Raw genomic sequence first — 15,820 nt, forward strand, 5'->3', positions numbered from 1 at the left:
GTTGGGGCTCCAAATTCCAGCTGCAGTGCAGTCTGTCCATTTTGAACTGGTTTACATAAAAATTTAAGTCAGACTGTAGCCACCTGAAGGCACATGGGAAATCTTATTTTCTGTTCTTCAAATGGAAGATTTTAAATGCAACAGTAAAGATATTAAAATAAACCTCCCATTTTGTTGTCAGTAATTTGGGCCCAATCCAATTCTCGTTCAAATTAATGGAGGGGCTGTGATGATTTGAATAGCAGTTAAATCAGATTATAATGCTATTTCCCTGACCTATTTTTCCAGTCCTGGTTGAAGGCAGGGCTTGGGATGGCTTTGCTCATGACAGTGCTGATTAGAGTAGAGCAGAGAGTCGCATAGCAGATGCTTACGGTGGAGCTATCATGTAGGTTAGTGGTGAAAAGAAGCAGGTATGCAGAACCATTTTAGGTGAAATGTGTGTGTTTTTCAATCGGCTCTAGCCAGTTCTGCTGTCAAGTGCTGCTTATTTTTTATCTTCTGTAGTGATTTTAATATGCATAATTCAGTAGGGTCTGAATTCAGTCACTGGGCTGCAGGCGGCTTTGGGATAGGGGCTGTTCTGTTACCGTGTGTTTGTTCATCACCGGGTACCGTGTGAGCCCACCCAGAGACTGCGGTCTCTAGATGTTCCCAACACTTAAACGCACATTCTCATTTTTAAAATTTCGTGTCATAGTTTTCATGAGCACAGTTCCACTGATAGCAGCTGCTTCTCTTCACATGTGTACCAAAACCAACCGCTACTCGTGGCTTCCCCGGTGATAGGGCTTCTGGAAGATATCTTGAAAGGAAAACGACTCCTATAGACAGAATCCAAGTTGCATGATGCCACTGTGTACTGTAAAAGAAATGTCTTAACAGATTGGTCTGTGGCAAAGCTTCTCTCTGTTTTCATCGTAAGTCTGAAAAAACCCAACCCAATCATTATTTTTAAGTGTAATGTTTTAAGACTGTGCATAGCCATTAGAAAGTGGAAAAATATTACTAAATGCAAGTCAGCCTTTTGTAAAACTAGAAAAGAAGCTAGCAGATATATATGTTTGTATAAAAAGTTACACAGAATTGTGCAATGGAGAGACAAGAACACTTCATTGTTTGTTTGAGTAAGGAATAATTGAATTGAGTAAAGTCGATATTACTATATCAGAGGAGAAAGGGACTATAATCCCCTAAGGGATGTCATGCACCTTTCTGGTATATAACCCTCAGCGCTTCCAGGGGGATGTGTTGGAATGCTAGTGGAGGAGAAGAGAGATAATCTAATTCAAGGTAACTTAATCAGCGTGGTATATAACCAAGCTAAGGGTTTTGCAACAGTATTTAATATTCATTGACTGTATGTGTGCAGAAAACAGAAACAAAATTGCTTTTTCAAAAGAAAGGTTTGCAGAGGCCTGGCTAGCCCTTAATAAATATAGTTGTTAATCTGTTTTATTCTATATAAGCTTTTATACCGTGCTTGTCACTGTATGTGAAGCACCTTCCGGTAATGTGTTAAGCACAAAGATTAACATCTGTTGTAAGCTATTTCTTCTCTCATCCTTTCCCTTTGGGAAGAAGCGCGTGCAGCTGAGAGTTCTGCTTAGGCTTCCTTTTTATCAGTTTGCTTATTTTTAATAGACATGCTACTATTAATTGCATGCCACTATATATTTCTGTCAGAGGAGTGTAACACAGAAAATGTTTATTGTAGAAAGTGATGAGGTTCTCCACGATAGTCTGCACATAGGAGCCTAAAGTATCCATACAACCCCCAGGAAAGATTCAAGCCATTTGAACACCTGACATGGTACCTTTTGCTCAGGTGAAAACTCAAGTGCTGCTTTGCAGAGTATCAGGAAGATGGGAAGAAATGTTCCTTCTCTCCACTGACACCATTGGCATCCCTGCAAATGATGTGGCTCCAGGTCCGTGTCTGGCTTGGCTCTGGACTGTGCTGTGTCTCTGAGCCTCTGTGCCAGATGTAGAAGCTTGCGGCAGGCCTCTGGCCGAATGACAGATGGATAGGAAGGTTTTCTCTGTCTGCAGGACTTCAGCAGGGGCTTGGAGGAATTCACCGCACTGCTTCCCGTCCCCAAGATCTTCATTTTCATCTCCTGATGTCTGAGCTTTTTGTGTGCTTCCATCTTGCTCAGGCTGTCAGCAGACAGAAACAATTTTTGTCATTATTTTTATTATTATTTTGTCTTCCAAGTTTTTTGATTTTGGCTAGTAAATGAGTTAAGGCAGGTCAAATCATTATAATGTGCCGTTATTGTTGCCTAGAAGCAGGAAAAGCTCTTAAAGTGTTGGACAGTACAAAGCAGTGACATCCGTGGTCTTTAAAGTGACACCAGAGTTTGACTCCAGCGAATGCCCAGCTGCGTGGATTAGTCCAGAGCTCGCCTATGGAAGTGTACGGATAGGAGGAAAGCAGACAGATGTTCACTCGGTTGTGCCTAAAGGCTTCATGGACACTTTATATTTAAATTGAAGTAAGTTAATCATAGATGAGTATCTGCGAGGGAAGCAAGCTGACTTGTTACGCTGAAAAGAGTAGAAATGGAAGTAAGTTATTGACTGGTGTGTATAATCACAGTCTAGCTTTTATATTTCTATTGTAATCCTAAACAATAAGGATTAAATTCTTTCCTCACAGGCACATAGATAACTGCATGTTCAAGGACAGAATCATTGCGCAGAAGGAAAAAAAGCAGAAATCCATGTCAACTTCAACCCCTCCTTGTTGTTTTTTTCTGAATAATATTGATTTTAAGTTGCTGGTTTAATAGTAGTTTTCCCCTTCGCAAATGTAAAAGAGCTGCTTAATGAATCATCAAGTCAATAGCAGCAATGCCAAACCAGAAAATACAGGCAGTATAGCTGAGGAGAAAATGTATATTTCATTAGCAAAAGTCAGTCGAGTCCCTGTGAAAATACAGTTTTGTGTTCAAAACATTGATAACATTTTTAATAGAGAACTCCCACCTGACTGCCTTATGCCAACATCCACAAAAAGCAGAGCTGGCAGATTCCCACACAAACATCCCTCTCAGCAAAACTCCCATTTCTGTAGTATCAAGCAAAGCTGAAGGAGGAGAAAAACTAAATGAAATAGCTTAAAAATTGCGCAGGGGTTGTATGATCTGTGTGTCACCTTTACACTGATGTTGGCTATCCATGACTAACAAATTGAAATACCAAAGCACAGTAGGTATACAGTCCGGTGGAAAATGTCTGATATAGTGCACATAATTTGAATATATGTGAGAATACCACAGAGTGATTCTTGGGTTGCATGGCATGTAAAATGAGAGACTGGGGTTTGGTTCGAGGTGCGAGTTGCAGTTCTGGCCTTACTGAAGTCCATTCAAATTTGCTGTTGGTTTGAGTCAGATTAAGATTTCTTCCCTGGTCCTCACTGCCCAGAGCAGCAGGATCGGAAACGTGGGCTGGAGAAGTTGCTTGGGTTTTGCCCTGCATTTCATATCATTCTTCTGCGGCTTCCCAGGCTAATATTCCAGGTAGATGCTAAGGAGAGGCTTATGTTGTATGTGAACACAGAATTCACTGAAATGGGTCATCTTGCCTGGGGTTTCCTCACGATACACGCTGAAGAGTAACTTCCTTTTTGTGTAGCCCCATCAAGGGGAAGGAGGAAAAGTGTATGTGGATCCATAGTCAGGTGTGGTTTTTAAATCTTCCCCCTGTGGCAAGAAAATAAACTGTGTTTATTTTGCCTGTGGCCTCAGACCAGACTGAAGATAATAGGAGCTTATCAGGAAAGGAACCAAAAATCAACCAAGCTGGAAACACTTGTATTCAGGTCAGATGGGCAACCTGGATTTTAGGGTGTGTCATTGCTGTAAAGTCGCACAGAACCTTTTCTTTTGCATAATTTTTATTGATTAAAAAAGAAGAAGGAGAGAGTTGGTCCGCAGCTGGCATAAATAGACACAGCTTTACTGAAGTCAGTGTGCATCTGTTCATTCTGGTGAAGGATATAATTACCCCATATTGCACTCATTTTATCAGCCATTGCTAATGTTTTCTATGTGATCCTCTAAAGCTTTTCAAGAATGAAAGCTCTGTCTGCTGCTCCCAGCACTTTGCCTCTGTGACATATGAATTGTGCCAAATCCATTTTGAGTTTTTGTTTTTAAGCTCCGAGTACAAGGGTGAAGTGAAAATAAAGTGTGAATAATGGTCTTTCTCTCAAAGGCAATGTGATATTGCGTTGGGCTGAAAAATTTAGTCCCATACAGATCGGCCCTGCCAGTATGAAGGGCTGATTGATGCTGAGCACGATCCAGCTGATATCTGATATTGGGGAGGGGGAGGGCTCTTCAGTGTTGCTGACAAAGCTGTAACAAGATCCAGGGACTGAAAGCTGAAGTTAGGCAAATTCAACCTTGCAATAAAATGCCAGTCATGCACGTAATAAAATATTATAACAGTTTATTGGGGCTCGTGATGAATTAATCATTAAGAAGCCTTTAGTATTTTCTTTTAAAATCAGCCTTCAGTTTCTGGGAGAAATTCTATGGCCAGTCTGTGAGCTGGAGGATCATGGTGATCCCTTTTGGTTTTATAATTGAAGTGCACTTGTTAACTTCCCTTCTTTGCTAGGCCGTAAGGAGAACACATTTACCAGAATTGCCCTTAACAATTCTCATAGCACCTGCAGATCTGCACAGAGATAACTGTTCTAATTAAATCCTGTCCTTTAGGACTACATGGAATTGCCCACAGAGACGGGAGGAATTGTGTGCTTTCTTTCCCTTCTCCTCCTTTTCCCCCATACTTGTTTGGGTTGGATCTTGAGGGCTTATTTTGTAAGAGTTTTTCTTTTTTACCTTCTTTTGCTTTACTACAGTGTGGGAGCGGCTCACCTGATGGGATGTAGCTCAGGAAATAGATTGCCCGTGATCCCAGTTGCCTTTGTCAGTGGTGACACACATCAGGCTCTCCCACCTCCACCACTCAGCAGTTTGCTCACCTCTGCGGTATTCAACAATTTGTGCTCTTGAGAGCTGGAATGATCTTTCAGTGTAATGGAAGCCTTTGGACATCTGAATATTGCCACCTAAAATCAAATGTTTCTGTTATTGTGGGTATTGAGGAAACTCAAGAACAACATGGGTTTGTAAAATCATTATATTCAAGAAGAAGCTCTCTCTTCTCCTGCATTTAGAGCCCTGGTAGTATCACATTCTGTTTTGACAGCTGTCAGAAGTTAAATGAAAGATATTCAGGGAGAGGAGGGTTGAGCTACAGGAGAATAACAGAGTTATTTGCAGCGCTCGCCAACAGTTGCAGTTTTCGCTTGGTAACATACATGCTGTCTGTTATTCTTTCTCTTTTCTTCTCCTTTGCTGAACTTTTGCGCCTTTTATTTCTGTGGCTCTTGTAATGGGGACCACTACCATCCAAGCTGTGCTACTTTCAGTAGAAAACATCTTTTTGATACCTTTCATGTGAAACGCAGTCCGTGCCCTGCCCTAGTTTTTCTCCAGTTCTTCTTCAGTGACTGTCAACTTCCAAACTTCTGCTAGTGCCACTGTCCTCCTTTCATCTCCCAAATTTAAGCTACAGTTTTGCCATGAGGAAAAGGAATTTACTCTAGCTGTTTCCTTCATTTTTTTCTTCCCAGTTGACACCATTTATTCTCACAGATTACTGTAGCAGTTTGGGTTTTAATGTGAAACTCTGCTAAAGGTCTTTCACTTAGCTGTTTATTAAGTGCTTACTCTTAGTGTTTATGTTCATGGGGGAAGGTTCGTAGGTGTTAGAGCACGAGGGGCTTCTATGCTTGCTTTCTGTTTTGGATTCATGCCTGCAGGCTGTAGAAATAAACATTATTTTAACTTTAACTTATTTTAGCTTTAACTCAGGAGCACCTGAAACTTCTTCTGTAGTGAGCCCTTTTTATTATTCTATAACTGCAAATAAATATGCTCTCACAACGTTAGCTGAACTTGCCAGGGAATTTGCAGAGGCGGAGGCTCTGAAGACCGCTATACCTCCTTTGTATCACACGGTGGCAGAAAACGCCCGGCATATGTTCCTGTGCTGTACCAGTTTGGCAAGTCGGATCAGGTATTTCAGTATGGAGCCCTTTATAGACAATACGTTACTTTGGAAAATTAAGTCTGTTTAATTGTCTGTGCAGGAAGACCTGATTTTATAGCAAAGTAGTATGCAGTCATCCACAACCTGCAGAATGTGTATTAAGGGCGTGTATAGGATTCGTTGAGGTATTACATCTGACAGTCAATATATATGTGTAATAGTGTAGAAAAGATAATTATATAGCTGGAATATATATAGGCATTTGGCTTTAATTAGGCTTTTGATTAAATATAAAAGTGCAATTAAGAGTGACAGATACAGTAGATCCTGGTAGACTACTTGACAGTTTTTGGCTAGAAAAACTCCTGAGCTGATTTTTTGTCAGACTTGATTTTTTCTAAAGATCTCAGTGACTGTTCTAGTAAATCTTTGATCTGAACTACTCCTTATTCTCTCTCTCTTTCTTTCTCTCTATATATGTGCTTATCTGTGTGTTTGCAGTATTTCTGTTGGTAACAGATGTTATACTAATTTACAAGAAAATGATTTTGTTTCAAGGAGAGGTGGTAAAATTTATATGTTAGCCGAGCAGCTAAGAATTACATTTGGATTTTTTAGCCATGGTAATACATTTTAACTGTATTTTGCCAAGTTTCTCAGACTTCCTTTCCTGAATAATGATACTATTTCTGTGAACGTGTCTCTGAGCACATGAGCATGAGCAATTTGTTAAAGGCTTACATATGAGAGACTTATATAAGATATAACATAGGAGGGAAAGGATATTATTATGACAATATAAAAGTATATATTACAAGACCTGCTTGTATAACTGACTCTGATACAGACACGAACAAGTCGCTTTAAGTATCATGTCTCCTATTGCACTGAGCTGTTTATCTTAGAAGCCTTAGTTTTGCAGAATGCCTGGGCCAAGATGGGTTTAAGTCAATCTGCTGTGCACTACTTTTGAACATAAGACCATTAACTAATTATGGATATGAAGCTAATTATAGACTCCTCTCTTAAATAACTTGGCCAGTGTATTTGTCTGGTATCTTAACTAAATAAATCAAATAATCATTACATAAACTGATGGGATAGAGGAAAAAGAGCAAAAAGCCCTTCAGTTACTGTCAGTGTATCTTGAATATGTTTAGTCATAGTTTAGCACAGTTTTGCATCATTTCGCAGTGGGTCTACGAGGCCTTCCAGTGTTACCCCGAAGTTGTGAGCCGAACACAGCGGCTCCCTGGCTTTGTCACGAGCCTGCTGCAGGACCGCAGGCAAACCCCCCTCCTTGCTCTTCTTCGGCTCTGTTTCCTCTTTCACTTTCCATCTACCTCGTTTACTGACAATCTAGGCACTCCCGAGCAGGACCGTGCCTCCGATACACGTTTGCGCTGCTCGCAGGTGTTAGGATCCCATCGGCAATCGAGGGCCGAGTTATCGAAACGCGAAGAGCTCGCCGTGCCTGGGTTGCTGCGCTCCATACTTGCTGCGGGGACGAACGGGTACGGCTCCTCCTTGACGCGACAGAGGATGATGGCCAGCCTTGGGAGATGATTTTCTGCACATCAGTAAATCCCTGCGTTTTCATTAAATTGCTTGCTTAGGCTCAAGATTGAAGTCGGCATCATTGGAAGGGCTCCTGTAGACTACAGTGCAGTGACACAGGCAGCTGTTTCCCATGTCTGTCTGTTACAACTTGTCATTTTGTTTCACAGTATGGAAGGTGCGAGAAGTGACAGGACTAAATAAGCACAGAGGGAACCGACTGTTTTATCTGGCCGTGTTAACGAATAAGCTGGGAGTGAAGTTAACTTCATGTGAAGCAGTTTAAATTATTTATTTTCAGTCCTGGAACTGTACTTAACATGTTGTTAAGGCAGAGCCATGTTGACAGGGTGACGTTAATTACCCCACTGGAAACACATCACATTAGCTGAAAACAATTGTTCGCAGCTATCATTCATGGCTCTGGGTAAAGCCGCAGCCTTTGCAAATCTTGGCAAACGGTTTCCCCTCCATCCGTGGAAGTTCCTTCTGCATCCACCCGCAGCTGCAAACTAACTCTTTACTCGTAGCAACAAAATATGAAGTTCGATGGTTGTGGGTTTCTTTTCTTCCCCTCGCTTTTTTTTTTCTTTTTTTTTTTGGTGAGCTGAGTGATTGCGTGACTGATATCCTCTCCATTAGACAAGGCACATCTTAAAAAATGTGTGGATCTTCATTCACTGATCCAGCAGTATAATGCATATGCTTACTCTTCCTGTAAATGCTTTCCCACAACTCCCTTATTGCTTCAGTTCCCACTCCTTAATTCATAGCAAGAGTGTTGTGTCCTTCAGAACAGGAAATTATTGCGTCTGGGGTTTCCATTCTTTGCAGAGGCTTTGGCTTAAACATCCCTACTGAGAACTGGATGTGACTCGAGTCGCATTTGTATGGATGTGTGCTAATAAAAGTGAGGAATTGACTTTTTTCCCCCTTCTTGTTCAGCATTGCAATGAGTTAAGGACTCCAAAATGACCCAACCGAGGAGCGCTGGGAATATATCTACAAGTAAATGAATGGCTGGCTACTTCGAGTTGCTACATCATGTTTTTCTAGATGCTCCTGTTCCATGGTTAATGCAATTAGAGATTCTGCTGGGACAGTGCATGTGTGCAGTGTTTGTTCATTATGGTGTGAGGCTGTGCCTAACAACGTCTAACTCTCTGTTTGTAGGTTAGGCCAAAGACCCTGATTCCAGACAGCCTCCCTATCTCCCCGTGCAGAGACCAACCTTCCAAGCAGCCTCCTACCTTCCAGAAGGCAACCGTAGTCAGCATCAAAAACCCCAGCCCTGCCCTCCCGACTGCCAACAACACCGTCAGCCATGTACAGACGCCTAACAGCCAGTCACAAAGTGTCACCGAGTCCACAGCTATTTCATCACCTCTGAGCAGTGCAGGTGTGGCGTACGCCATCATTTCCACCTCCCCCAACAATGCAACTCCTATCAGCACCAGCGCGACTGTCTCTGTGGTCAACGATAGCATTAAAGTGCAACCACTCCTCATTAGTGCCGACAGCAAGGTAGGTTCTGCTTTTCACGGCATTTTTTTTTTTTGGTTATCAAACACAGGAATTACATTGCAGATGTAAGCAGAATATTCCCCTGGGAGTGCACAGCCCTGTGCAGAGTGGTGTCAGTGGTTCATTTTGAAGAAAATAATCAGAAAGCGAGGAAAATTCTTGAGGGGACTCATGGACGCTAGTAGACATCTTATCTGTGTACAAGCATAATTTTTAGTGGGAACAAAATGCATCATTATGTAGCCTGACATTAATGGCACCATATGATCTTCCATTTCCTTAAACCAGTCCTCACTAATAATATCCCTGAATTCTGTGCAGGCTCAAATTTCCTATGGACTCCCTCTTCAATTACACAGTGATACTAGTTATATCGACTGACCCCGGGGGACTATATCAAATAATCAGGCATTCCCTTCTACACTTTCAGGGGAAGACCAAATGAAATGAGAGCTCAGGGTTTCAAAAATGATCAGCAGATGAATCAGTAGGAAAAAATCAAGTTATGAATTACTTGTTTCCTCTTTGTACTGCTTTTCAGCTTTGAAATGCAAGTACTTCACCACTCTTATACCAGAAACAGGTTCAATAAAGGCTGCCAATGTACCCAGCAGACGTTCACTGTAATTTGCTACTGGGATCCTACTACTTTGGGTCTTGTTGGCAGCACAGGTTCTCAAGCAGTTCTGAAAAAGAATACAGGATGTAGGATGGCTTTTGAGGTAAATAAAAGCAGGCATCTCTTCCCTACATCTCTAACATAATTTATTTTTCTCTTACTTAAACTGGCTGCTCGTTAAGAAAACCATCCCTTTTTATGCTCTTGAATCTTCTAGAGTGACTGAGTTGAGAAAAAGTATATAACAATTAAATAACATTAATTGAAAGTTAGCAATGAAATAGATGGAGGAGGCCCAGTATTCGAATCCAATAACCTTCATCAAGAAGGTGAGCTTGGGAAGGTCTTCCGTACTCCATCATGAAGCTTTGATTATGGGTATAAAATCACATGTGTAGTTCTGTGGTCAGAAATCGTCCTTCATTCCTTTTAATTTAATAGCTTCTGAGATAATGTTATCTGCACCGTGTAAAACTTCATGTGGTAATTCAAATATGAGCAGCTGGATATACTAACATACATGCATGTATAAGAGATCTGTGTAATTATTCCTATGGGTTCTAAACCAGAATTAATTTTAAGTTAAAACACATATAGTTTATTTTGTTTATGCAAAACCGGACATCCACTGCTCATAACACATAAATGCTGAGGACTGAACTCTGATCTCAGTTACATGAGTAGTACTGAAGAGTAATCTTCCTTCCCATCCACATGTACTTGCTCTGAAATAACACTGATATGACTAAGGTCAGACTGTGGTTTTGAATGTGTACTAATCCCATCTCTTCTACCTGTATGCAAAATAAAATCAAAGGAAAGACCTTAAAATCACTGACAACAGGAGTGCTAAAGCTAGGCTGCTGAGTCAGCTTCAGAAGTCCTCTAAATAGAAAGTGTCCTAATTTTCAGAGGCACTGATCAAGTGGCTCCCTTAGGCTGCAGTAGGTTTATAATGCACCAATAAAAATTAATTTTTAGAAAGTTAAATATGGATTTAGAAGCCTAACCTAGGTATCCAGCTTTATATTTTTTGGCTTGTGACTTGCATTTGTTGTCTGTAAGGGTATCAAGTAACCCTTCAAAGAAGAATCAAAGGTTTCAGGCAGAAAAATCTAGTTTCATATAGTGAATTCTCTTCTTTTATTTGTACATTGTCTTTTAGGTTATCATTATTCAGCCTCAAGTCCAAACCCAGACAGAAAGTAAAGTGGAGACAAAGAAACCTCCTGAAGAGTCAGCTCAGGGACCCCCTGCTACCAAAAAGAAAAAGGAGGAAAATCCAGAGGTGATCTTTTTTTCTTTTTTTTTTTTTTTAATAAGTGATCTACAGTGTGGTTAACTTATGGGGGCCAATTCTAAACATTTTTCTGTGTGCATATGTAATTACTGCATTTGTGCTCATGGTTCTGCCAGGTGTTCATCTCTCTACCCAATCACTGCAATCGGGGGGATGTCCCCACCAGTGAGGTGCTCTGACAAATTTGGTTTGCATCATTCAAACCTTCCAGTGTCACAAAATGTTAAGAATAGGAGGTCTCATAATAATCTAGGCACCTTGCGTGGGTATAGCTGTATTTCTTGTGAAAGGTGTATACAAGCTTAAGATATTTTCTTTTGTGATATCAAATATATAACTTTGGGTTTACAGGCAGAGTATGAGGTTAAATTAACATTTCTTTTGTAAGCTGAGCTTTTACATCTTCTTTGTAATGAATCTTGCAATTTTTAGATTGTATTTAACAATACCGTTTCTTGCATTTGCTGTGTACATGTCTTCCCACATGTACACAGTTTCCTTCTAGTCTGAAACACCTTAAAATCCTTCAAATTGAGTAAGAGAGTAGAAAGCAGGTTATAAGATTAAATCTCTTTCATGAACTATATTTGTGATGCAAACTAAAAATATAAATCAGAAGTCCTTCTAGAAATGGGGTCTCTGTTTAATAGGCATTTTGGGTTTTGACTAGATGTATTCACATTAGATTGCGTGTACTTTTGAGAAAATTTGAGCATGTATACAAACTGAATCTACTTCTATTGTGGAAATGCTCAGCTCATGTAAAATCTTAACCTTACTACTCTAATAAATGTGTAGCATGAAAGCATCCTTGGAGCTGTAGCTTTAAGAGGATTATTACAATATAAATTTATGATGTTACTTGAGGCGTGTGGACAGTCATTTGTTTTACCATTTTAAGAGGTTTGTATAGTTAAAACAGTGTTAAGGATAAATAGTGGCTTTTAGCCTAGAATATCACAGCTTTATGCAGAAGCTCTGCAGAACTACAATTAGGTAACCTCCGAAGTTTAAAATCTGACCCTCATATGAATCTTCATTGCCACTGAATAATGGGACTGTAGGGTCCTGTTTTGTTTAGGGAGGTATTTCTGAAAGATTATTTGTTGTGTGGCACCTTATGGGCAGAAAGGCTAGTAGATTCTGCTTAAAAAGAGAATGCTAGAAAAAAAATCCATTTGTCTTTGCCTGTAACTCATCCCCACGGAAAGAATTTTGAGTGTCATGGTTTAACCCCAGCTGGCAACTAAGCACCACGCAGCCGCTCGCTCACCACCCCCCTGCAGTGGGATGGGGAGAGAATTGGGAAAAAAAAAAAAAAAACTCATGGGTTGAGATAAAGACAGTTTAATAGGACAGAAAAGGAAGGGAAAATAATAATAATAATAATAATAATAATAATAATAATAATAGTGATGCACTATACAACTGCTCACCATGTGCTGATGGATACCCAGCAATCCCCAAGCTGATGTGTGCCGCGGTGCCCCCTGGCCAACTCCCCCCAGTTTATATACTGGCCATGACGTCACGTGGTCTGGAATATCCCGTTGTCCACTTGGGTCAGGTGCCCTGGCTGTGTCCCCTCCCAACTTCTTGTGCCCCCCCAGCCTCCGCTGGCAGGGCAGTATGAAAAGCTGAAAAGTCCTTGGTTTAGCATAAACACTGCTTAGCAACAACTGAAAACATCAGTGTGTTATCAACATTCTTCTCATCCTAAATCCAAAACACAGCACTATACCAGCTACTAGGAAGAAAATTAACTTTATTCCAGCAGAAACAAGGACATTGAGCAAAAATCTTCCAGAGAGATGCAGGAAGAGACCATGGGACTGGGCACACTTTTTGGTATAGCATTCATAATTTTAATGAGCTTTTCATTAAATTGCTAACTAGAATATCCTGACTACCTGTTCTGTAACCAATAACGTTGTTCCTACTGTGTATACTGGAGGTCTCGGCAGGCACAATTTTCTGGGTAGGATGCTGAAGGTATGCCCTTAAGTAGGGTGATTCTTTTCTTTTCATAGATTTGTTTCATGGTCATAAATATGTAGGTCTAGAGTTAATTTCTTTTGTTCTTTGAAAGTAAACTTTAGTTGATTATCATGTATTTATGCAATTAGTGTAATTAGAACTAACAGCATAATTAGTGTAAATACATGTAATGACATAAATAGAACATGTAATTACAAAATGAAATGGTTTTGTAAAAATCTTTGTTTTGCTTCATGAAAAGACAAACTGCGCATTTCTAAAAGCACTCATGGCTTTTAAACAGATGATTAAATTTAAGGCAAAGAGTAAGAAAGATACCATGATATTTTTAAAAAGCAAATAAACACACTAGGCACTTCTCTCCACACCTTTATTTATCTCCGAAGCACAAAACAGAGGCAGGAACTCCAGCATGGCTCTACACAAACGTTAGTCATGACAGACTGGGATTTAACAAATTAGATTGAAAATTTAAAACAAATAAACCAGAAATCACCAGACCTACGAGTAGCCAGGAATCCCATATGCAGTTACCGAGCGTACCTGAACGAACAGAAAGAGGCTGAGGATAATTACTGTCTTTTTTTCTTGGCTCGGTCATTCTGCTGGAAAGCCGCGAAGCCGATCCCGGACGCAGCCCCCTGCAATACGTATGCCTTTTGCATAAGCCGAAGATTTCTCCTTTTCCCAAGTACGTCATCATTAGACTCGAGCAAACCTCCTCGCGTCCGCTGCGTTGCAGCCGGGGTGCCGGGGTGCCTGGCTGTTCCCAGAAGCGGGACGGAGGGTCTCCGCCACCCAGGGTGTCCCAGGTCCGGCGGTCGGAGCCCGCTCCTGGGGTATAAACCGTGAGGGCTCGGTCGCCCTGGGGCTGAGGGGGGGCGGAGGAACGGGCCACCCGCCGCCTGCCGTCAGCAGGGCTCTGCTGGGATGGAGGGCAATAACTGCCCGCCTAGTGACGGGCCTTCTCCCACCAGAACGACTTCTGCAAAGAAACCACGGAGTTATGCGAGGGAGCTGCTCCTCTGGGAAGCAAGTGCCTGGAGGCTTGGGGGTTTTGTTTGGTTTGTTTTGTTGTTTCCTTAAAATGACCGAGTTCAGCACAGAAAGAAGCAGAATCCTGCCCCCAAATCTTTAGTTTTTAAAAAATTTATATTAGTAAATTTTTATATTTCTGGCAACGTTTTCCAGGACATTCTAGCAGTTTTTTATTTAAAAGAAAATTTACTGCCATAAGTGCTGGTTATTTAGCTAACAGTGGTTTTAATCCCACCTAAGAAGGACAAGAGAGACAAATTGCAATTGTGAATTAAATGCTAGTGTTAGGCCTGGATTGAAAATCTGGAGAAACTGAAGCCTCGCTTTTGTGGATTCCTGCACGGAGGAGAAACAACAGACTCTGTGATAATTGAAAGAAAAACGTTGCAGCGGAAGTAGTATTTTGAGTTGAATCCAACGAGCTACATGACTGTGATATAGCAAAACCCATAAAAACAAATACGCTGTTAATATAATATGCTTGTTAAAAAGAACACAGGTTCTACTGGGACTTTTTTAAAAGGAACCATCTTTCAAATATATATAAAAGCTAACCCTTCCTGTGTTTAATAGTGAGATAATTATCAAGTCCATTTATGAAGGCTCTTCCTATGTTAAGCAAGTATGCTGTCATTACATTTAATTAGATATGTATTCAGATAATTTTAGCATGAAGAGAGGAAATGGTTTAGCAAGCATTCCAGTACTCAAATAATTTTAGTTTAGATGTCAGAAAATGTGTGCTCCCCCTACAGTTTAATCTTCAGGTAATGCAGGCATTCTGCACTCCAGTGGGAAAATACAGTTGCACGTTAACTGTTCCAACTTTCTGATTCTATACCTAAATGTTGTTATTACTTCTGCTCAGAGCGCTGAGATGTATCCTGCCAAAAAGTTACTTTTTGGTGGGGGTGAGGTGAAGCTTGTAATTCGACTCAGTTGACTAATTTTCTTCTCAGATCTGCACAGTGGATCTCGGATCAAATATTCATCTTTCCCTTCAGGTGTGGAGCTCCCACTGTGTCTAGCTGGTGTTTTAGACTTATAAGGAGTGAACATTATTGAAATCAAGGTCTGACATGCAAATGAACACATGTGCTTGTCATTACCACAGTTACAGAAGGCAGAAATATAGCACGAATATATCTAAATTGCCAGTGATGAGATTCTACATCACCATTTTTTAATCTACAGGGAGAGTGACATACTAGGAGATTGTGGAAAGAAAATATTCCTGTCTTATGAGGTTGTTAGTTCACCTGTTTGACAAAGATATGTTCACAGATACAAGAGGGGTATAGATGTCCAATCCTGACCCTAAGATTTGGAGAACCCACCCCATAGCTAGATCTTTTCATCTACAAAATGACGATGTGCTTGCTTTCACAATTTCACTGTGTGAAATTCAGAATTGCAAAGGAAATGGTAGTTCTGGTGACTTACTAGTTGATTTTATCCTGAACTGAAATGAAAAGTTGAATCATCAAGCTTTTCACAAAACAAGAAGGTCAAACTAATTTTGACTTGGAAGTGTTGAAACATGTTCTCCTGACACTTCTTTGATTGAAACAGAATGTTTTGACCTTCTACTGCTTAAACAACATATTTTTGTTTGACCTGAATCTACACATTTTATTTTAGGTGAGTGTGGTAATTGCATCTTCCTATAGTCTTTGGATGCTTTATCGGAGTTGGATTGTGGAGCTTTG

General features: G+C 40.5%; 1 protein-coding gene across 2 annotated transcripts in view; it reads left to right on the forward strand.

Annotated features, from left to right (window-relative positions):
* PHF21B (PHD finger protein 21B) overlaps positions 1–15,820 on the forward strand; it is a 164,762-nt gene that overhangs the window by 127,073 nt on the left and 21,869 nt on the right. For both annotated transcript variants that reach the window (XM_030041344.1, XM_030041346.1), the window contains 2 exons: positions 8,806–9,156; positions 10,941–11,063. In XM_030041344.1, coding sequence (XP_029897204.1) covers positions 8,806–9,156; positions 10,941–11,063 — 474 coding nt within the window. The remainder of the gene's footprint in view (positions 1–8,805; positions 9,157–10,940; positions 11,064–15,820) is intronic.

The sequence above is a fragment of the Aquila chrysaetos genome, chromosome 17 (assembly GCF_900496995.4).
Source record: "Aquila chrysaetos chrysaetos chromosome 17, bAquChr1.4, whole genome shotgun sequence".
NCBI lineage: Eukaryota > Metazoa > Chordata > Aves > Accipitriformes > Accipitridae > Aquila > Aquila chrysaetos.